The following is a 23019-nucleotide window of genomic DNA, read 5'->3' as shown; positions in this document are numbered from 1 at the left end:
CCCAGGAATTGAACCCGGGTCCTCTCGCTTGCGAGGTGAGTGCTCTTAACCAAAATGCTACAGCATTCCATCTCTTCTGTTCCTTTGGTTCTCTCTGTTGCTTCTTGTTTTTACAGAGTATATCGGCACTATAAGAACAGTATAATACAATATACTCCACAAAGAATGAAACACAGCATACCTTATCACTACACTGTAGCATATTGGAATAATTTGGGAAAAAGCTCAACAAGAACAGTTTGTGACCTACCAGTAATAAATATTACATCCTCTGATCAGATCTTTCCATTTCTAAAAGGCTTAAACAAAAGGCTTTCTGTATATTTAAAAGGATAATTAGAGAATATGTAAATATACAAATGACAGTTTACATGGCACCTTGTTCGTTTGGAGATTGAATATGGCAGTTTCGAACCTTTCCACTCCGAACAAATCATTAACCTTCATACACCAACCGGTTACATTCAATGACCACAATAACTATTGTTTGTGCTCTTGACCCAGTTAAAATCATTATTTCTGGATTTGAAATCTGAAATCATATTCATAGCCTCTGCTTGAAGTGGAAGCATAATCCCTAGCAGAAGTAGAAGAGGAAACATATGATGGATGATCAAGTGGAGGTCTCACATTTGCCGGTGCATCTTGCTTCCAGTCACAGCCACCTGGAAAATACAGAATGCAGAAAACCAAGACAAAAGCTGAGTAGATTTTGGTATACCGAAAGAACTGTAATGCCAGGCTTCATGCCGAAACATCACATTTAAAGGGACAAGACAATTTCACTTGCATTTCCAAGTCTTCAGATTAAATATTCATTGGAATTTCAGCATCAACAAGGGACGAGTGACTATTATTCTTGGGAGGCAAGGGAGGGGTGGGGTGGGGGGATCTCCTTGGAGATGAACTGGCTCCACGGTGACATACTTGGCAACGGAATGTCGGAATCGAGCTATAGCCCTCTGTGGCGGTTTCGATAGTTCGGTCCCTGAGCCAGGCAGATACACAGTATTCTCGGGCACTGCTGATAACAGCACAACCAGCCTGTGCTGTCATCAGCAGTGCCCTGGCATTGGCAGGACTTGGAAGGGAGACCAGTCACTGAGGGCAGGGAATCATCCCACTCAGCTCCTGTTAAACCTGCAAGACAAAGCCCAACGGATAGGGTAATCCGAGCTTGACAAGCCTTGGGAAGGCATGCCGGAGAGCAATGTCAATGGCAGGCTATGCAGTTTTATCTAGTTAAACTCTAGCAGTACCCCAACCACACGCTGGGGTCCCCAAGCCTTGGCTCTTGCCAACCTGTGCCGAATGCTTTCCAGAATTAGGTAAGCAGGATATGTCCCTCCAGGGAGAGAGTGTGCATTCCATTCCAACAATCTCTCTCTGGGATTTCCACGGTTAGGTGGAATGCCTGGAATTTTCAGTTTGGTTTGGATACTCTTAAGTATGTTGATGGGTTTCCGAATGTGTCAGACACCCAGCTGACCCTCAAAAAACACCCAACAAAAGTGTTAGATCATCCTTTAAAATTAATAAAGCATCAAAGCTATAAGTAAAAAAAGGAAATCTGAAATTGCCACCCAATGATTTCTAAAGTTTGACTGATTGAAACAATTTTGGGAAAATTATGTAATAATGCTCTTGAGCTATTCTGAGCCGCAAAAGGTTACACAAAATTAAATGTTATGTAGGAGACCATTCCTGTGCCCACCTGGCAAAAGGCATCAATGAACATGATATCTCAGGGAAGTTGCAGGTATCACTTTGTTCACAGGGAAGCCTTGTCAAGTGATCATTGGCATAATTTAGAAAGATCACAATGAGGGGCAGCATCTGTGTATGGAACTGGATAAAGGTTGCCATGCTAAGGATACACAAGAAATCGGTGCATCAACATGAAAGAAATTGCCTTTATTTTGGCCATTTGAAAGAGAAGATACTTCCTGCATCTCATATACATGGCTTCAGGTTGTGGTCTTAGGGTGTTACAAGCCCAAATTGACCTGAATGAACATTTCCATTCCAAGGAATCTGTTCTGCATCTCTAGATTCCAGATGGGTTTAAATCCATCTGTCTCCGTGGCAAGTAATAGATACCGGAATAAACCCTGTACCCGCTCGGCCCTTCAGCCATTTCGATATGATGGAAAGTCTAATTAACTTTCCAAGCTCTCTTCATATCCTTTGGCCAGCCCCACAATATCAGAGGCAAGATGCCTTAAAATTTGCATTATCTCCCATCAAAATACAAGAAGCAATCCATCATAACAACAATTTGCACTTATATAGCACCCTCCACGCAGGGTAGCGTCTCAGAGCGCTAACAGTAGCGGAGCCTGACTCCGACCCGCGGGGAGGGGTGTGGTGGCTGTAAGCACGGTAGAACAGGAAAGTCTTCAGGCAGGACTTGAAAGAGGGGAGAGAGACGGCAAGGCGGAGGAAGTGAGGAAGAGTGTTCTAGAGTCTTGGAGTGTAGTGGCTGAAAGTACGACCTCTGATAGTGGGGCGGAGGGTGCGAAAGATGAGTAGGATGCTGGTGCCAGTCGAGCAGAACCGCCGGGTGGTGGATTGGGAAGGGAGGAGATCGGAGAGGTAGGGAGGTGCCAGATGGTGAATGTATTTGAACACGAGAGTGAAGATCTTGAAGTCGATCCGTTCGGTGATGGGGAGCCAGTGGACCCTTGACAGAACTGGTGAGATATGAGTACGGAGTTTGTTCCCTGTCATTATGTGGGCAGCAGTTTTGAATGAACTGGATCTTGTGAATGGTGGAGCTGGAGAGACCAGCGAGGAGTGTGTTGGGAGTAATCCAAGCAGGAGGTGACAAACGCATGCACAAGGGTTTTGGCTGCATTTGGGGTAAGGTACAATTGGAGGCGAGCAACCTGGTGGAGGTGGAAGACAGCAGTCCTGGTCAGGAACCAGATGTGGGAGAGGAAGGAAATGGGGATCAAACCGGACTCCTGAATTGCACACTGGTTCGGTGAGTTTGCAGGAGACCCTAGGAAGGTTGAGGAGTTTAGATCCACAGGAGTGAAGACGTTGACAGGAGCCAAGGAGTATGGCTTCTGTCTTGTCCATATTCAGGAAGTTTACACTCATCCAAGCCTTGATATCTGCCAGACAAGCTGATAGAACACTGGCAGACCTGGAGTTGGTACTGGAGGAGGCAAAGTACATTTGTGTGTCATCCGTATACATGTGAAAGTTTACACCGTGTCTGTGGGTGACATCGTCCAGAGGGAGCATGTAGATAAGGAAGAGGGCTAAAGATGGAGCCCTGGGGTACCCTGCAGGTGACCAGCCAGGGTTGGGACAAGAACCATTTGCTGAGATGAAATGGAGGTGGTTGGTTAAGTAGGACTCGAACCATGCGATGCGGTCCCACTAAGGTAGATGAGGGAGGAGAGGCGGTGGAGGAGGATGGTGTGGTCGACGGTGTCGAACGCAGCAGAGAGATCCAGGAGGACGAGGTGGCAGAGGGAGCCATGGTCACAGCTAGAGAGAATGCTGTTTGTGACTTTGACAAACGCGGTCTCATGATCATGGTTTCCTGGACCGAAACTGGTTTTCAATCACAGAGAGGAAAGTGGCAATATCCGTTAAGGTCTAAAGGAATTGAATAGCGGTATTGGCTTCTAGCACAACTTTGCTGGATCTCTCTCTTTTAGGGGCCTTTGATTGAATTCAGTGTATTTGAGCTGACAGAGAAGGAACCATTTTCTCAAAGCCATCTCATTTTACAAAAACCTTATTGGTTCAGAACTCTGTGCAGCAGATTAGTCTTTGACGTCTTCCAAAAGGCCACTTGCCAATGGTCAAACTGTCATCAGGCTATGAGCAACATTTGGGAATCAAAACACACAAGTATGGCAGTGTAGGAAAATTAGCCAAAGTGGTTTGATATCCCCAGTTACACTCATCAACTGATATCTACAATTGCAAGTTCAGCTCTGAATAATATTGTCCAGGTGGTTTCTTCATGTCTGAAGCAGATTGTGCTTAGAAACCACATTTTATCTTTCCCACCGAGTGGGAAACAATTTTCAGTCAGTATGCTGTATCAAATAAAATTTAGACCCATTATTTAAGAGGCATCACATTACTGTAATGCTATAAGATGCCTTTACAATATGGGCTTTTCCTTTGTATTTGACAGCGAAAATTCTGACAGAAGTGAATTCTGCTGACAGAGCCTTAAAATAAATCATTGAATAGGTTCCCAGGGAACTGCTTTTCTCCACCCTCCTCCATCTGTCCAGGTATAACTTCCTGGACAACCACACGTTCCATCAATACAGTCATTGCAAAGTATAGAAAACTGTGCTTCAATGAGTATAGAAGGTCACACGCAGCATCAATTTCTCCCAGTCTGGGATTCTCAGGTGTTCCAATTCAAGATTGAAAATACTTGTACATTAAAGTGGTCAAAAGACATTAAACTTTTACCACATTCATCTCTGCATTATGACCTTGGTCTTCTTCACTGAGAAGAATAAATTCTGGATAAGCTCTTTCTCAATCATGCTGATGAGAAGTATCCAGGATATTGGGAAAAGGCAATTGGATTATCCCCAATGGTGTTACCATCCCTCAAACTACCCTTTGTCTGTTGGAACTTTTAGGGATTTGGACTAAAAAGTTGTGACTGCACAAGAAGAATAAACAGAGATTGCAAGGAACAATGTTCACAGATACCTGAACAATCATTTCCCACAAGTGATATTTAAGATGGCAACATTAAGACTGGCAAGTATAAGCAAACTGTGGAGTTGCCTCAGTCAGCCTAGTTGCATGTGAGCTCAGTCTGGAACTTTCTTGAGAGTCTGCAATGATACAACAACAACTTGGATTTATATAGCGCCCTCCACACCGGACGACATCTCAGAGTGCTTCACAGTAACGGAACCCGGGGCCGAACCAGGGAGGGGTAGGAAGGTGACCAAAGACACGGTCGAAAAGAAAGGTCTTCAGCCGCGACCTGAAAGTGAGGAGAGGGTGTGAGCGAAGGGAGTGAGGAAGGGAGTTCCAGAGCCTCCGGGCATATTGGCTGAAGGCACAGCCGCCGATGGTGGAGCGGAGGACTCGGGGGACAAAAAGGAGGCCAGTCCCGGTACAGCGAAGACAACGGGCAATGTTGTGAGGAGAGAGGTCAAGGAGGTAGGGGGGTTGCAGAGGAGTGGAGGGATTTGAAGACAAGGGTGAGGATCTTGAAGTCGATCCTCTCTGGGACAAACAGCCAGTGCAGTCTGGCAAGGACTGGGGTAATCGGGGAGCGGAGTTTGGTTCGGGTAAGAATGGGGGCGGCAAATGATACATTCGTTACAGGAAGGAAACCACATTAAGAGAGTGCTGCTCTCAAGAAATCATGCCTGAACCCACTCCAGGAATTGTTGGAAAGGATTGACATTATTTTGAGAACAATGTAACGGCAGAGTGCAATTTGCATCTTAATGGGCCACAGGCTGGAGGAGGCGGGTGAAGCTTACATTCAAATGTCGTCAACAGGAAAACTTAACACACTCAGCTGGAAATCCAAATTGAACAAATTCAGATAAAATGCTGGATTGATAAATGCAAAAGCACAGATGAGGTGCAAGAGGCAATCTGTTTTTTGTTAAACCTGTAAACAGATGCTGCAGATAATTTTCAAATCTAATTTACCTCTGCGGCTTTCTGAATCTTGTAGATCTGCAGCTGACACATCAGGTTTATATCTGGAATAGTCATCCGGCGATTTGAAGTATCTTGCATTTCCCTGATCCAGTGATAACCTCATTGGTGGGTCCTTTGAAGTTGGCAAGGAAAAAATGTTTGAAACGCAATATGAACATAGAAAAACAGAAACAGGTGAAGACCATTGAGCCCATCAAGCCTGTTCCAAAAGTGTATTAGATCTTGGCAGATCTTTCAATGGCAATGCCCAGGTCCTTTCATTATACCACTTAATACAGCAAGTATTATGCAGATACTACAGTTCAGTTTCATAAAACAGATTTCAGATCCATTTATGTAAAAGGAAACCCAGCAATAGTTTAAGATTACCGATTATTTTTGAACTACCAGAAAATGAAGTTCACTGCTATTTTTACAGTTCAAGTAACCTTGGTAATCCATTTAAAATAACAAGAAAATTACATTTATGTAGCACCTGTCACATCGGAAAGATATCCGAAGGCAATGCAATGTAATACCTTTATCCCAAGAAGAGTATTACATCACAGCATTCACAGAAGCATTAAAACAAAGTCAGATCCCAAATGGATTTGATGTCCAGCTTCTCCATTGCACACAAAATACATCTGTGACTTGTTTTTATTGAAATAATCAAAACCTTTCACAGCAATTGAATTTTCAAGTGTATGTCAAGCGTATGTCTAATTTAGGAACTGTAGCCTTTAAATGGTTGCTTTTTAAAAAAAAAAAAATTCTCTTAAGTATCCAAGAAACGGCATGGAAAGTGACCAAAGAGGAAAGCAGAAAGATGTCCAGTTTTCCATTCCACTCATGACATCCTACAAATAGTGCAATTGAAAATGGAGAATTATTTGAAAAGCATTTGATAGGAAGGCAAGCTGGACCATCAGAAAATGATTCTCAAGGTGAAAGACAATTCTTCATAAATAAAGTGTAACTTTCCTCTACTTGACGCACTTAGTGGAATTCTAAAAACATAAAATCCTACGGTTAAAATAATAATACTTCCATTTTATAAAGCGTTTTATCACGTCTTTGAGACTCAGAGCGCTTCACAGAATATTCTGTAGTGAATTGACTGTGTATTTTGTGGCAAAACGCGGCAGCCAATTGCGCACAGCAGTGTCCCACAAACAGTCATGGATTGAGTGACCATATTATTATTTTTTAAAGAGATTATTACCCCTGGGAAAGCGATCCGCCAATTGACTAACAACCAGGTTCCCACTTTCTGTAAACAGAGGAATTGGAGTAAGGAAACTTACACAACATTTCATCCTGTCAAGGGATTGAACCCAGGTCCTCTTGCTTATGAGGCAAGTGTTCTAACCGCTAAGCTCTAAAATGAATGAACATTTTAGTTTGTTTATTAAAACTTTGCAATAAGGGTATTTCTTTGAAGTACCATTTTCCCTCATAGGTGCTGTCAAGATAAGCTGGAGAGTTCAAAAGAAAACAGTATATAGAATTTCTATTACGCTAGACTCAAAAATCATAGGTATAATAGCACTTCATGGGTTCTCTCGCTATATTCATCAATGATAATTAATGAAGTTTGAGTATAATACTCAAAAATAGATTTGAAAAACTTCCAAAACTCTCCATATTAGGACCATAACTGGCATCCAAGTGCAAACACAGATATAGGTCCAAACAGACATATGTAGAGAGACATGAATGAACCTCACTACAAACAAACACAAGCTAATTCATACAGAATGTAAGACTAAGAGAAATACAAATTGCTAAGGGGAAAGTTGAAAACGACCTATGAGCATTAGTTGATTCACTGCCCACCATGTCCAATGCTAAAATGAACAAGGCAGACAAGTTGTTGGACTGTATTGCTAAATGCAATTATTATTGCTAAATCAGTTCATTTCAAATCCCCCAGAAGTCAATCTGCTCAAACTGTACAGTACTCGGGCCAGGCTGCATCTGGAGCACTGTGTACAGTTCTTGACGTGACAACTTAAGGAAGTTGCACAGGCATAGACAGTGCAACTAGTTTGATTCAGTGTTAAAACAGGGATGATCTATAAAAATGGCTAGATTGGCTACGATTCTTCAGCCTTAAGAATCCCAGGTGCACCATGGCAGAGGCCAAGAGAGTAGAGGTTCAGATTAGAACTAAGAATTTGCGAGGCAAAAAACGACCAAGGTGCACCCAGTTCACCTTCCACCATCCTTGCAGTCACTTGACATGTCATGTCCCATATGTTGTATTCCAAGATATTATTTTCTAACAGAAATCTATGTCATTTGTTCTTGAAACAAACAACATTTTCTGCTTCCACGGTTGTGAAAGTTAATTTTGGGGCAAACACAAGGAAGTATTTCTTATACCAGCTGTCTCTTGCCTCAGCTGGCGACTATTTCTCAGGGCCAGCTGAAACAAGATACAATGATGGGTAGTAGAGATCAGAGCAATGGTCTCACTTAAGAAACAGCTCGATGGAGTAACATGAAAAAGGTAAGGTTTTCTGGAAACAAGAGATCAAATGGCCATTTGCAGTTCAAACCTTTCTTGTGCACGTTTCAAAATTCACGTAAGAAACAAAGCACGAAGGTGAAAACCTTCACTTCCAACTGATGAACAAGTTGGAAGAAAAGCGTCCTTTACAGTTAATTGTTGGACTCATCACTATAACACCCCTCTATATAGAAAACAGGTGTACTGTGGACTCCCAGTATACTGGAAATAGGCAGACTTCTAGTGCTGACTGGGCAACTTCTCATACCCACTTGGAATTAGCAACATCCGGGCAACCACTGGAAGCGCTCTCAGCTGGTGTCCTACATGCGTCATTCAGCAACATCATCAACGTCAAAATTATGAAAGCGATGATGGGCCATACTACATAATGCAATATCTTATTTCATGGACCCAGCAACATCTTGCATTTCCTGCCATTTACATTTGACTGTATCATCCCATTTGGAACTGAGAGCCTGGCTGAACCACATATTAAGTTAGTGGGAAAACAAACTTCTTCCAGTTGCCGATCAGAATAAAATGTTGAAAAAGACAATAATCTTTATATTTAACATAGCGACTTTCCCACTGGGAGGATATCTCAAAGAGCTTCATGGGATTTAATGTATAGTTACTGTGTATTTTGAAGGCAAAAGCAGCAATTTTCACACAGCAATGTGAGTGATCGATTTGATCTGGGAGATTGTTGTCCAGGTCACAGGGAGGAAATCCCTTTTCTTTTCAAATAGTGCCATGATTTGTAATTTCAATGTGAACAGGCAGAAAAGATCTTAGTTTAATATCTTATTGTGAAAGATGGCACTTCCAACAATGTAGCACTCTTCCAGCACTGCATTGGAGTGGCAGCCTAAAGTTCAAAATCCTGATGTTACTTTTGAGAATATGTCAACAACAACCAATCATATAGACAATGTAAATGCAAATGCCTTTAATCTTAGAAAATGTTTTCTGATGACACACAAAACTCTAGAAGCATGGAAAACCTAACAATTCCTTTGTTCTTCAAAATTGATACAATCAATTGAAAAATGTCTAAAGGGTCATCAGAAATATGAAGCAATATTTAGTGATCACACTTTACAGTCTAAAAACAACTAGTTTTTAACTGCATGGAGCTTTGGTATGTCACTAACTGATATAATCCTGAAGTGAAGTGCAAAACGGATCTGATCTTTTCACTAAGTCCAAACTTTTGTAACAGTTTGCAACAGGAAAATTATTTAATGTAATATATTCTTGAGTAAGTAGGATAGGCAACTGTTAAGTAACTGATGCCTTTCTTAAAAAAAATAAAATTGATTACACAACCAAAAGGTAGTGCACCCAGTATTCATACGTTATTTATAGCTTCTAGGTTTCCTTCCAGGGAGTTGTGTTGTTGCATTTTTCTTGTCCTGAAGCCCAAAATCAAAAAATTAGGCGATAGAGTGCACTCGAGGTACCACAGAGGATAATTTAAGTAAGCAAAATTGGTAGGAATGGTGATGGGTAAATTATTTGCATTGGTTAGAACTTACCCAAAGCACATCAAAGTAGTACTTGAATAGATCTCTCAGTGTCTTTGCAACTTGAGACTAAATAGACATCTTTCAAAGAATGCTTTTCTTGAACTTGCTGAAACAAATGACTACTCTGTGAAACGCACAGCGATTTCACTGCGTCCTAATAAAGGCTCAGGCTGATGCATCATGATACAAGCCCAGAGCTATAAATTTTCGTCACATAGCAATGCCTGTACAGAGATCAATTTTCCTTGTTTCTTTAGTATAACAGGAAAATTGACAACAGGAAAATGAAGTACGCTGAGTTAAACTTGATGATTAGCATGACTGTCATTTTGCTGGTGTGTGTCTTGAAACCTGGGGCACAACAGATGTATGCTTTTCCAGGTTTCTTACTCTCAAGATCCAGATAAGGATCTTCCACAAACTCTGGGAAGAATGGCAGAGGTACTCATCCTTCTTTCAAGTCAGAACCCATTAGATGACCAGTGCTCCACTTCTTTTTTGGCAAAGAAGTTTAAGACTTATGATTCATTGAAAGGCCTCTTAATTACTTGCACTGGCTACATTATCCAGAGAGACTTTAGTAACTTTATGCAATCCATATATATTTGGGATACAATCCTCAGGGGCGGAGGGGTGGGGGTGGAGGAGAGCAATGCAAGTGTAGAGTCTCCTTGGTGACATGCTTGGCAACAGAATGTCAGAGTCGAGTCAATCCTCTGTGGTGGTCTCAGTAGTTCTATAGCTATACCAGATGGGTGTGCAGTATTCCAGGGCACTGCTGATGATAGACCAGCCAGCCTTATTAGCTGGACCTGTAAAGGCACTGGGAGTATGGATTCTTCCCCTCAGCTCCTTTTATTCCTGCAAGTTAAAGCCCGAATAGAAAGGGTGGATAATCAGCAGGGAGATTGCCAGACAGTGCTTTCAATCGCATGCTGTATGGTTTTAGCTGGTTAAACTCCAGCAGTACCCCAAAATATATCTGAGCTCTTGCCAACCTGCACATAATACTCTCTGGAATTAGATTAGCATGTTACTACCCTCCAAAGAGAGTGCACATTCCATTCCAGACAGTGGCATTTCCATTTGAAGATGGCATATTTATAGATGTATAAACTCGTAGTCTGGTTCAGATAGTTTTAAGCATGGCAGCAGTTTCTACATGGTAAGGCCAACCTTAAAAAAAAGAGATATTTGGATAGAATCTCAGAAAGAATTATGCTAATATTTCTGCATCATAGCAATGGTTCAGCCAAGACTATAGAATAAAGTAGCCAGGTCTGTACCAAATACCTTGGATAACAATATCAGGCACTACATTGCGCTAAGTAGAATTGACATCTGTGTTAAAGAAAAATGAGATGAAGAACAAACAATTCCTAGCCAGCCAAAAGTCAAAGAACCAGAGGTGTAGAAGAGGTGGGTTCATTAAAATGCTTCCAGTAGCCAGCTAGCCATGGTTCTATGTGTTGAGATTGTAATTCCCAAGGACAGAGATTGAGGCATAGCTCAGTTTCTGTCCAGAAGTGTCTGTGGAACCAAGAATTCAAGGAAAAGCTTCAATACTGATGGATTTCTATACTAAATGTGTTTATGATTAAAGGTATGGTGAATATATTCACTTGAAGGATCCTATCTTGAAAAATAACTGAAGAGAGGCTCCTTAGCCTGCTGGATCCTAAGAACAGTGTTGATCTTTCTTGGTGTAGTTCTATTCACAATGGATGTAGTTTTTAAATTCTGTCTTTGATCTGTTAAATAAGAAAGAAAAAGCAAGGGAGAAAGCCAAAACAGTTAATTAAAATATTTTGATAAAATGTCTATTCATTACCAGTGTTGATGCCTCCACTTTTCTACATAACCTATTTAACAACTTTGAATAAAATATCTGTACAATTTTATCCTTAAATAGGGACTTAAAGCAGCAGGAAAGGAGTTGGATCATTCTTAATGTTCACAATAATTTTACCTTTAGATTTTTTTTAAAAGGCAAAAAATATTTCTTTTTTTGAAAAAAAGTAAGTCTAAAAATGAGCTGCAGAAAGGAAATGAAATCAAATACATTTCTCCTTTTGGGATCCAGCAGTAGTATCAATCAACACACATCTAAACTTAAAGCAAAGTTGTTCCCTCTACTCTAGCCCAAAAATCTACTTCAGCCCAGAACTCTAAAAAAGCACCCTGCTGTAACAGTGTGACGTTTTTCCACCACATCCCGACTCCTCCGTCCCCCCCGCCACCCCGCGCAGGTCATCTCCTCCAACCTTCACTGCGAGGAGATGCTGGATTTCCTTGAATCCAAGATCAAGGGAATCCGCTCCGCGGTCACTTCCCCTCCAACTTCCACCCACCACCCACCCCTTCCCTCCCACACTCCGACTCCTACCCATCCTCCCCTACACACCTTCGTACCCGTTTCCCCACCCTCTGTCACTGAACTCATCCTATCCCTAAAACCAACCACCTGCTCCCTTGACCCCATCCCCACTCCACTCCTTATCTCCCAGCTCCATTTTCTTGCCCCACACATCACTGACATCATAAACCTGTCCCTCTCCTCTGGCTCTGTCCCCATTCCATTAAAAACTGCCATCATCACGCCCACCCTGAAAAAACCCTCCCTTGATGCGTCGCAGCTATCAAGCTACCGGCCCATCTCCAACCTCCCCTTTCTCTCCAAGGTCTTGGAAAGAGTTGTCGCCTCCCAACTGCGCTCTTTCCTCTCCACCCATTCTCTTTTTGAACCCCTTCAGTCAGGTTTCCGTGCTGCTCATAGCACAGAAACTGCCCTGGTCAAGGTCACCAATGACATCCTGACCATCTGTGACCAGGGCTCCCTCTGTCTCCTCGTCCTCCTCGACCTATCGGCAGCATTCGATACGGTCGACCACACTATCCTACTCCACCGCTTGTCCTCCCACCTCAACTTTCAAGGCACTGTCCTTGAATGGTTTAGGTCGTACCTTTCTCACCGTCTTCACTTCGTCTCAACGAATGGCTTCTCCTCCACCCCCCGTACTGTCTCATGTGGTGTCCCTCAGGGCTCTGTCCTCGGTCCCCTCCTCTTCACCCTCTATATGCTCCCCCTTGGTGACATCATCCGCAAACATGGGGTTAACTTCCACATGTATGCGGATGACACCCAACTCTACCTTTCCTCCTCTACTCTCAACTCCACGACCACCGATGTCCTGACAGCCTGCCTGTCCGACATCGAGTCCTGGACGAGAGACAACTTTCTTCAGCTCAACGTGCAAAAAACCGAGGCCCTCCTGATTGGCTCACGTCAGCGCCTCCGCACCTCAGGCGCTGACACCATCAGCATCCAAGGCTGCACTCTCCACCTCTCAAAGCCAGTCAGGAACCTCGGCGTTTTGTTCGACCCTGAGCTGTCCTTTCTCCCTCACATCCGCACCACAACTGGCACCGCCTTCCATCACCTCCGGAATATCGCCAGATTACGGCACTACCTCACCCCTCACGCTGCTGAAACCCTGGTTCACGCCTTTGTCACCTCAAGGCTGGACTATGGGAACTCTCTCCTCGCCGGCCTTCCCGCCACCTCCCTCCACAAGCTGCAGGTCATTCAGAACTCTGCAGCTCGTGTACTGTCCCGCACCAGGCTTCGGGACCACATCACTCCCACCCTCGCTCGCCTCCACTGGCTCCCCATCCCCCAGAGGATTGATTTCAAGATCCTCATCCTCACCTACAAGGCCATTCACGGCCTTGCTCCCTCCTACCTCTCCAACCTACTATCCCCCTACCTACCTGCCCGTACCCTCCGTTCCTCTGGCTCCGGTCTGCTCCACGTCCCCCGCCCCAACCGCCCTACTATCGGTGGTCGGGCCTTCAGCCTCTCAGCCCCGAGGCTCTGGAACTCCATCCCCCAGTGCCTTCGCCTTGCTTCCTCCCTTTCCTCCTTCAAGGCCGGTCTCAAAACCTTTCTCTTTGACCGTGCCTTCAGCTCCCCTCTCGACTCTCTTCCTCCTCCTCGCTCCCTCCCTTCCCTCCCCTCACCCTGACCATTTCCCCCTCCTCTCTCCCTCCCTTCCTCCCTCACCCTGACCATTTCCCCCCTGCTCGGGTCATGACCCAACTGTGCAGCGCCTTGGGACGTCCTCCTGACGTGAAAGGCGCTCTATAAATGGAATCTTGTTGTTGTTGTTGTTGTTGTTTTTACTTTCTACATCAAACATCATGTAAGAATGACAATGTTGAAGGGCAGTGTCTGCTGTGAGCTGGTTTGAGATTAGCTAAATTATGTTCCGATGGGATACGTAGAACCACTAAACATCAAACATTTTAATTTCTTTAGTTTGGGATAAGTAATTTTTTATTCTTCAAATTGATTATTCATTGCCTTTTTTTTTTAAATCGCCCCTTGGCTTCTTTACCTCTTCTCAGCATCACTGAGAAATGACCGAAGGCAAAATTAACAAGAAATATCCCAAATCAAGCTGTACTGACTCACCTGATTACCTTTCTCTGCAAAAGAACCTTACCTTTAATAATAATAATAATAATCCTTGCATTTGATATAGCGCTTTTCACGTCGGGAGGACGTCCCAAACTACTATCTCTGTAATACCCCAACTGTGATCAGTCAGATATGATCAAGTGCATCAACAGTACATTTTCAGAATTCTTAATTTTTCAGTGCAAGTAACTTTACTCTAATTGTTACTTGCTAGTCAGTCAATTAAAGCTATAAACCCAGATGACACTCCAACTGAATGCAAAGTCAACATTTCCGAAAGACTTGCTGCAAATTTATATTGCAGCTTATATCTGATATTCAGATTTCTCTGAGGCAGTGTGTTTGTGTGTGAAGATGATGAGAACCCCAAGGCTTAAGAAGTAGTTATTTGTATTGCAGGTTCAAAGACAGATATGTTCAACAGATGGAAAATTGTGCTGTTTCATAACAGCATCTATAATACATTCCACAAAATACAAAATCTTTTAATGAAGTTTCAATTTTCATTCTTAATTAATTTTCATTCTTAACAATTGTTTAACAACAGAGATCTTCACAATTCATTTCACTTGGTTCCATGAACTTGCGTACAGTAAAGCAATTTCAAAATACTTACAGTTTCTTTCCGTTTGTAGTAGCCGATTATTGCATCCTTGAAAGCCTTGGTAACTTTCAGAACAAAGCTGGCATCATCTTCACTTTTTATCTGAAAGTTTTGCTTAAATAAAAAAAGTCATACCTTAATATACTGGACAAAATGCATAAACAAAACATTTTTTGATTTAACCTTGGAAAAATAAAAAGGTTAATTGCTTATTTTTTAAAAGTTCACTATCAATTTGGATATAACTATTAACTTTAATCAGCAAAATGAATATACATCTTATATAAAACCTAAATTACTCACCAAATAGTCATACAATTTCTTTCTTTTAATATCAGCTACATCTGATAAACTTTCTGTCCTGGAATAATTATCCTACGAAAGAAAACTCAGAAGTCTCAGTTATGGTCAAAGTCACAAGTGGAGTACATCACACATCTTTATTATTTATCCCATACAACAACAACTTGCATTTATATATGTAGGATAGCGTCCCAGAGCGCCTGGGGATATATGGGCATAAATATGCCTTAAAAATGTGAAAACTTTTTTATATTCTAGATAGTCAATCATATAGATGTAGGGAGACATACAACAGATTTTTTTCTTGCAAGAGTTCCAAATGAGGAAGGTCCTTCAGCTCATTTGATCTAATCCTTCTACAATATCAACAATAGCATCAAGTGGTTTCTTTGTGTAAAGAACTATATACTGGTATTGCTCCTAAAATTTTCCCTCATAATCTTTAAATTATGCTCTTGTGCATGGATACCATGGTGCACCTAAAAGCATAAACCCCAAGAGATTTCCTCATAAACAGTTTTTGGAGACTTTATAGAATCACAGAATCTTACAGCACAGGAGGATGTCATTCGGCCCATCGTGCCTGTGTCGGCTCTTTGAAAGAGCTACCTAATTAGTGAAAGAGATACCTTGCATATCTTTTTTTCCTTTCAGTAAATATCCAATTCCCTTTTGAAAGTTATCATTGAATCTGATTCCACCACCCTTTCAGGCAATAATTTCAATTATTTATTGATTTTAAGTGCTTTAGAGCACCAATTTATGCAATCATTGCTCAACCCTGTAACAGAGAATCGGCCTCATTGCTGTGGTCTGATCCTTTCAATACTTTCCATCAATTCTTTGGAATACAGGAGTTTAATCTGAAACTAGGAGTGAAATTATTCTGACCTACCTTGTCCACCTTCCAGTGATGAAATTTCCTGTAATACAAAAATAACTAGATCTGTACTTCCACAATACAGTTCAAACGTTTTAATAATTCAAACATACAGTCACTATAATCTGAAAAGTATTCAAATGAAAAATGTTGAGCTTTGGTGTTGGTTTTGTGTTTAGCAATAACTGACGAACAGTATATTAGAATAACATCATAATAATACAACCATATTTAATTCTAAAAACAAACCATAGAACAATCCATGCAGAAGCACAAGATGGAATTTATTAGTATCTCTACAAAACAATGCAAATTCTCATTGTTGAGAATGCTGAAAATCTGAAGAATGAAGTAAACTCAAATAATTTATTGACACTATGAGTTTGTTTCACTGAATGATTGTACATATTTATATTTATTAACATACGATATAAACCTACCCAGTCTGTTCTCTTTCACTGTGTTCATTTTCATATTGATTTTGGTCATCTTTCCGCCAGTCTGAACTTCCGGCGTCATCTTGATAGCGCCCTTGCTTATCATTTAAATGCCTGCCTAAATCCCCCAACTTATTTCCATAGTGTGTTGGGTTTTCTCGTCTCCAGTCACTATATCTATATGAATCTTGGACATTATCCCCATATTGACCTCGGTCTTCTGTTCTCAGATCAGGAGGATACTGGTGATCAGGATGTTGCTTATCAAGATATGGATGATCGGGATACCGGCGTTCGGGAGGTTGCTGATCGGGATAATGGGAATCAGAACGTTGCTGATCGGGATATCGAGGATCGAGGTCTCGCTGATCCGGATAGCAGCGATCGGGAGGTTGCTGATCGGGATACCGAGGATCAGAGTTTCGCTGATCAACATAGCGGCGATCGGGAGGTTGCTGATCGGGATACCGAGGATCAGGATCTCGCTGATCTTGATAGCGAGGATCGGGACGTTGTTGATCGGGATATCGAGGATCGGACCGTTGTTGATCGGGATAACGAGGATCGGACCGTTGTTGATCGGGATAACGAGGATCGGACCGTTGTTGATCGGGATAACGAGGATCAGGAGGTTGTTGATCAGGATATCGAGGATCGGGACGTTGTTGATCGGGATAACGAGGATCAAAATCTCGCTGATCAGGATAGCGGCGATCGTGAGGTTGCTGATCAGGATACCGAAAATCGGAACGTTGTTGATCAGGATATCCAGGATCGGAACGTAGTTGATCAGGATATCCAGGATCTCGCTGATCAGGATACTGGCGATCAGGACGTTGTTGATCAGGATACCGAGGATCGGAACGTTGCTGATCGGGATACCGAGAGTCGGAACGTTGCTGATCGGAATACCGAGGATCAAAACGTAGTTGATCAGGATACCGAGGATCGGAACATTGCTGATCGGGATACCGAGGGTCGGAACGTTGCTGATCGGGATACCGAGGGTCGGAACGTTGCTGATCGGGATACCGAGGATCAGGATGTTGTTGATCGGAATGCCGAGGATCAGGACGCCAAGAATCGGGATATTGTTGATCAGGATACCGCCGATCAGGATATTGCTGATTGGGATGTTGCTGATCGGAATGGCGATGATCAGGATATGAATGTTCAGGATGTTGCTGATCAGGAAATGGACGATCGGGGTGTTGTTGATCAAGATACCGAAGATCAGGACCCTTGCGATTAGGGTACTGATCATAATTTACGGTACCATCTACATATTGTTCTTTGCTCTCTCGTCTCCAGTCACCATGTCCACTTGAAATACCATCATCATGTCGTCCTCGATCAACACTTCTCATGTCTGAGTATCTATCTAAAGCTCCAGCACTCTGTACGAATGAAACTTTACTATCCCTTCCCCAATCAGGATACATATTCGGATCTCTGCCATCAAATGCATACTGAACCCCACCATCTCTTCTTTCAGATGAATAGCCCATCTCATTGCTCACAATTTGGTCACCCCTTCGGATTGTTCGGATTTCTTCCATTAAATTTAATTCTGACCTTGAGGGGGATGTTTGCCAATCTTGCTGCCAGCCTCCTCCAAAAACAAACAATAAATTGGAAGAAGTTATGAAATATATTGAGTACAAGTAACTAACACCAATAGATTAATCAAACAGACGTCAAGGTCAACAAAAAAATCTAGTCACTCAATCCACAATCGCTTGTGGGACATTGCTGTGCGCAATTGGTTGCAACATTTCGCCCACAAAATACAGTCAATTTACTTTACAATATATTCTGTGAAGCACTTTGAGATGTCTCAACAACATAAGGCACTGTATCAAATGCAAGAATTATTATTATACATTACTCTGTATGAACATGCTTTGAAAAGCTGGAAGACATTCTGGAAGAAGCTGAATTTCCATTACTCCAGCAAATTCAAAAAGTTCAAATATTTTAAAATATTGCTTTAAAAATGTACAGTATTCAGAAATTAAATTCAATACACTATTTATTTATTCTTTAATTATGGATGATTTGGTTTGTAGTCATACCGAAAGCATTTTATGTGTTACAAGTAGAGGAATTTTATATGGATTCACTAATAATAATCGTTGCATTTGATACAGCGCCTTAGCACGTCTTCGAGACATCTCAAAGGGGTTTACAGAATATACTGTAAAGTGAATTGACTGTATATTTTGTGGGCAAAACGTAATGAAACAAAAACATAACTAAGGTGATCCTAAGCACCAAGACAGAACAGATTTGCCAAAGTCTACATCACCTTTGGCTCCTCGATGAAGACAATAGAGCTTTGTATGCTCTTAAAAAAACAGAAAAAAATCCAAGAAAACTGTGAAAAGAAAATGTTTTAAGAAGGAGCACAAGAATCTAAAAGAAAGAAACTTGAATGAGTAAAGTAGAATGCTACCAATTGACTCACAAGGAGCAGAGAATGTTCTAAGCTGCATTGAATGACTTTCTAATCCACAGACCCAGTAACTCCCGGATTCAGAAGAACCTCAAATGCAATGCTATTAGCTTTGCATATCACCAGGACTAGAGGTCATTGTCTAGATGAGGGTGGACCAACCTTTTTGGTGTCGATAGCCAGATTTCACGTGAGAGATGTCAGCAGGCTGCACAAGCAATATTTTTTTTCCCTTCCAGAAATATAAAGAATCATATTGAAATATGATGTTTTAAATTGTGTTCTTCTCAGACCTCACCATCACTGATAAACCCATCTCTAATCACCACTTCATCTCCCTTAATACCTCCGTCCCCTTTCCCCCTACTCAACCCACTTCTTTCACCTACCGCCCTTGGAATAAATCTCCCCCCACTCCCAGTCCATTGCCCTGGAGTCATCCGAACTCCTGCCCTTCTGGCCCTCCTCTCACAGTGCCCTACCCTCCTCAATCTCTCTTCTCCCTCTCCTCCTTCCTTGACACCCTTGCCCTCCTCACCTCTCAAACTGCCTGATATCCCCATAAATGCTCCTGGTACACCAGCCATCTCTGATCCCTCAAGGTACAAGTGCGGGCTTCCGAACACACCTGGACCAATCAAACCAAACGGTCCATTGGCACATCTGGCTTGACCACACTAAGACTTACCACTCTGTCCTTGCCTCCGCCAAATCATCCTTTTACTCCAAGATAATCTTGGCGGCCAAGGATAATCCCAGGCTCCTCTTCTACACCACTAACTGCCTCCTCTATCCACCTTCCCACGCTTCGCCCATTCTCTCCTCCAATTCCAACTGCGAGTAGATGTTAGACTTCTCGAATCCAAAATCGAGGGGATTCATTCAGCTAGTTGTCTCCCATCCACCGGTAACACCCCCTCATCACCTCCCCCACCGCCCCACACCCATCCCTCCCTACATACCTTCGACCTGTCTCCCCCTCTTCCCTCACCTCCATTATCTCAAAAATAAAGCCCACCACCTGTTCCCTTGATCCCATCCCCACCCCGCTCCTCACCTCCCAGCTCCACCTCCTGGCCCCTCTTTTTAACCGACATTATCAACTTCTCCTTATCCACTGGCACTGTTCCCACCCCCCTAAAAACAGCTGTCATCACCTCCATCCTCAAAAAACCTTCCCTGGACCCATCCCTACTCTCCAGCTGATGCCCCATCTCCAACCTCCCATTCCTCTCCAAGGCCCTGGAATGAGTAGTCGTGTCCCAGCTTCGCTGTTTCCTCCCGCCATTCCCTCTATGAACCCCTCCAATTGGTTTCTGTGCTGTCCACAGCATATAGAGGATGTAGTTCAAGATCCTTGTCCTCACTTTCAAAACCCTCCATGACCTTACCCCGCCCTACCCCTGCGACCGCCTAACCTCCTACTAACCTGCCTGCTCACTCCATTCAGCGGGCTCCGGCCTGCTTCACATCCCCTGCCTCGTCCGCCCCATGAAGGCCATGAAGGCGGGCCTACAGCCAATCTGCCACCACCCTCTGGAACACCATCCTGCAGTCCCTCTGCCTCGCCCCCTTCAAGACCCATCTCAAGACCCTCCTCTTCGACCATGCCTTGATCACTCTCTTGCCCCCCCCCACTACCTTCCACCCTCCTTGATCCCCAGCTCAGGTCCGAAACACTGATTGCCCAGCACCTTGGGACGTCCTCCTGACGTGAAAGACGTTGTACAAATGTAATTCTGTTGTTGTTGCCTCATGCTGCTGCAGTGCGCAGACTGACCAGAAGAGAGTGATAAAACTGTGAAGTCTGAAATGGTTTGCAGGCCGCGTAAAATCACCCGCTGGTCCAGTGCCAGCCCAAGAGCCGCCTGGTGTCAACTGACATTCTAGTACAGTACAGGGGAAACATTGTATTGCTAGAGGTGTGGCCCATCTAATAAGCTGTTGAATTGAGACCCTAGAAGGTATAAATTAAATATCACAGGACACAATTCAAAGAGAGTTTCTCCCCATGTCCTAGTCAACAAGCCCCCAGATAAATTGGCCATTCTTATCTCCTGAACTGATCACGCTGATTCCTCATTCGAACTCATAGGCCATGAAGAAACATTACCATTTTGTTCAACTCTCAAACAGCCTCTGACTGTTTTTCCATCTTCTATTTTTGCACAAGTTAACCTCGACAAGCTGAAATCCTCACCCATGCCTTTACAACAACAACAAAATTACATTTGTATAGTGCCTTTCACATCGGGAGGACGTCCCAAGGTGCTGGACAATCAGTGTTTCGGAGCCAAGCTGGGGGTAGGGGGCAGCAAGGCCATGGAGAGCTTTACCTCCTTGGTCAGACCCCATCTGGAGTACTGTGTTCAGTTTTGGGCACCACACCTCAGAAAGGATATATTGGCTCCGGAAGGGGTGCAGTGCAGATTCACCAGAATGATAGCAGGGCTTAGAGGGCAAAATTATGAGGACAGGTTGTATAAACTTGGTTTCTATTCACTTGAGTTCAGAAGGTTGAGGTGATCTGATTGAGGTTTTTAAAAAAATAAAAGGATTCGATAGGGTAGATACAGAGAAACTATGTCCTCTGGTGGGGAATCCAGAACAAGGGGGCACAGTCTTAAAATTAGAGCTAGGCCATTTAGGAGTGAAATCCGGAGGCAGTTTTTCACCCAAAGGGCAATGGAAATCTGGATGTCTCTCCCCCAAAAGGCTGGGGATGCTGGATCCATTAACATTTTCAAGACTGAGGTGGCTAGATATTTGTTGGGTCAGGGTATTATTGAGGGATCCAGGGCAAAGGCAGGTAATTGGACTTGAAGTACAGATCAGCCATGATCTTATACAATGATGGAACAGGCTTGAGGGGCTGAATGGCCTACTCCTGTTTCTATGTTTCGACCCGGCTTGATTTTTCTAAACCCCTGCTTGCTGGGCTCCCAATCTTATCCACCACCATCCACGTGTGACTAACATGAATCGGTTTATCTGACCAAATACGCAACAGACAACATATGAAAATAGATGTCATGAGTGAAACCCCACCATCACATGAGCCAGGCCAGACATGTAAAATGACAGAAATAGATACATATAAACTTCCTGTTACATTACGAATTGTAACATGCAAGAAACCATACATAAAGTATACTTACTGTTGGTTGGAAATGCTGCTCGATTCATTGCTTTAACCGGATTGGATGGATGCTGTGCTTTAACAACCTATAATTCACAAATTCCCCAAAATATTACTATTTTGTGTAACGTTTCTCAATAAAAAAAATCAGAACATCCTTCCTCTTGAAAAAACAAACCATTACATACAGTATCCCTGGGAGCTCATATAATTGTCTGTCGGATATTCCAATTCAAGCGGCTTCACAACCGAGCTCAACTTCTCATTTTCTATCCATGCAATAGAATTTTCCAATAGGATCACTGGATAACAATTATGAATAGGAATTCTGATTGTCCCTTTTCCAACGCCTGGGACACTGAGGTCAACTGTAGCATCCTGACCACCGCTCACGGTTCATGCTCACCAAGGGAGAATTGGGAAGACCGTTCCTGAAGCTCTGGGACGGTCCTGAATGTGCATTGCCCGGCTCCGCACAGGTTAAAAATATCTTCCTACTTTACCATCAAAATGTAAAAGGTTATAAATAAAGCATTAAAAACCACAAACGAGATCCGTTTCACATAACCATGAAATGACTGTGTGTGTGTGTCTGGAGCGGGATTCACATTGCTGCAGTGTTGACCAGCATCGCTGTGAACCCTCCGGTGCAGGGATGGACCACTTGCCCACAGCCCGCATTAGGCGGTAGAGTAATCCCCGCTCCCGGTGAGCGGAGCGGAGCGGCGCGGCGCGGCGCGAGGGTCAGCAGTCGCGCGCAGCTCACCGCTTCGACTCGAGCCCGGGCCGGTGCTGCGGCCCCGGAGCGCTGCCTTGACTGGTCGGCGATGGCCGGCGGTGAGCACCGAGGACAAAGCAGCCGCTCGGCCGGCTCCTCCACCCCCCCACCCCACCACCTTCGCTGCTTCCTCTTCCTCGGCTCAGGCCACGACTTCCGGCGGCCGCGCTGACGTCACTGCTGGCTGGCGCTCACCTCGAGCGCTTCCCTTGGCAACGGCGACGGCGTCACGTCAGGA

At 43.4% G+C, this 23019-nt stretch overlaps 1 protein-coding gene across 1 annotated transcript; it reads right to left on the bottom strand.

The window, feature by feature from the left end:
* On the bottom strand, positions 1-22919 carry LOC103186335 (adhesive plaque matrix protein-like). Its single transcript, XM_007905291.2, has 8 exons — positions 22770-22919; positions 22023-22089; positions 16413-18021; positions 15988-16015; positions 15093-15164; positions 14802-14903; positions 5668-5791; positions 1-665 (listed from the first exon to the last, which is right to left on the bottom strand). The coding sequence occupies exons 2-8, from the start codon at positions 22048-22050 to the stop codon at positions 514-516; spliced, it is 2115 nt and encodes a 704-aa protein (XP_007903482.2). The 5' UTR covers positions 22051-22089; positions 22770-22919; the 3' UTR covers positions 1-513.
* Between the last annotated feature and the right edge of the window lie 100 nt (positions 22920-23019).

This window comes from Callorhinchus milii, unplaced genomic scaffold, assembly GCF_018977255.1.
Source record: "Callorhinchus milii isolate IMCB2004 unplaced genomic scaffold, IMCB_Cmil_1.0 Scaffold2, whole genome shotgun sequence".
Classification (NCBI taxonomy): domain Eukaryota; kingdom Metazoa; phylum Chordata; class Chondrichthyes; order Chimaeriformes; family Callorhinchidae; genus Callorhinchus; species Callorhinchus milii.
Note: the sequence above shows the minus strand (reverse complement) of the source record. Positions and strands in the feature narration are given on the sequence as shown.

Coding starts and splice junctions, on each gene's coding strand:
- LOC103186335 (XM_007905291.2), bottom strand. CDS start 22,050: ATGAATCGAGCAGCATTTCCAACCAACA. Junction 15,165..15,987: donor ATCACTGGAAGGTGGACAAG/GTAGGTCAGAAT, acceptor TTTCTTTCGTAG/GATAATTATTCCAGGACAGA. Junction 14,904..15,092: donor AGAAATTGTATGACTATTTG/GTGAGTAATTTA, acceptor TTTTTATTTAAG/CAAAACTTTCAGATAAAAAG.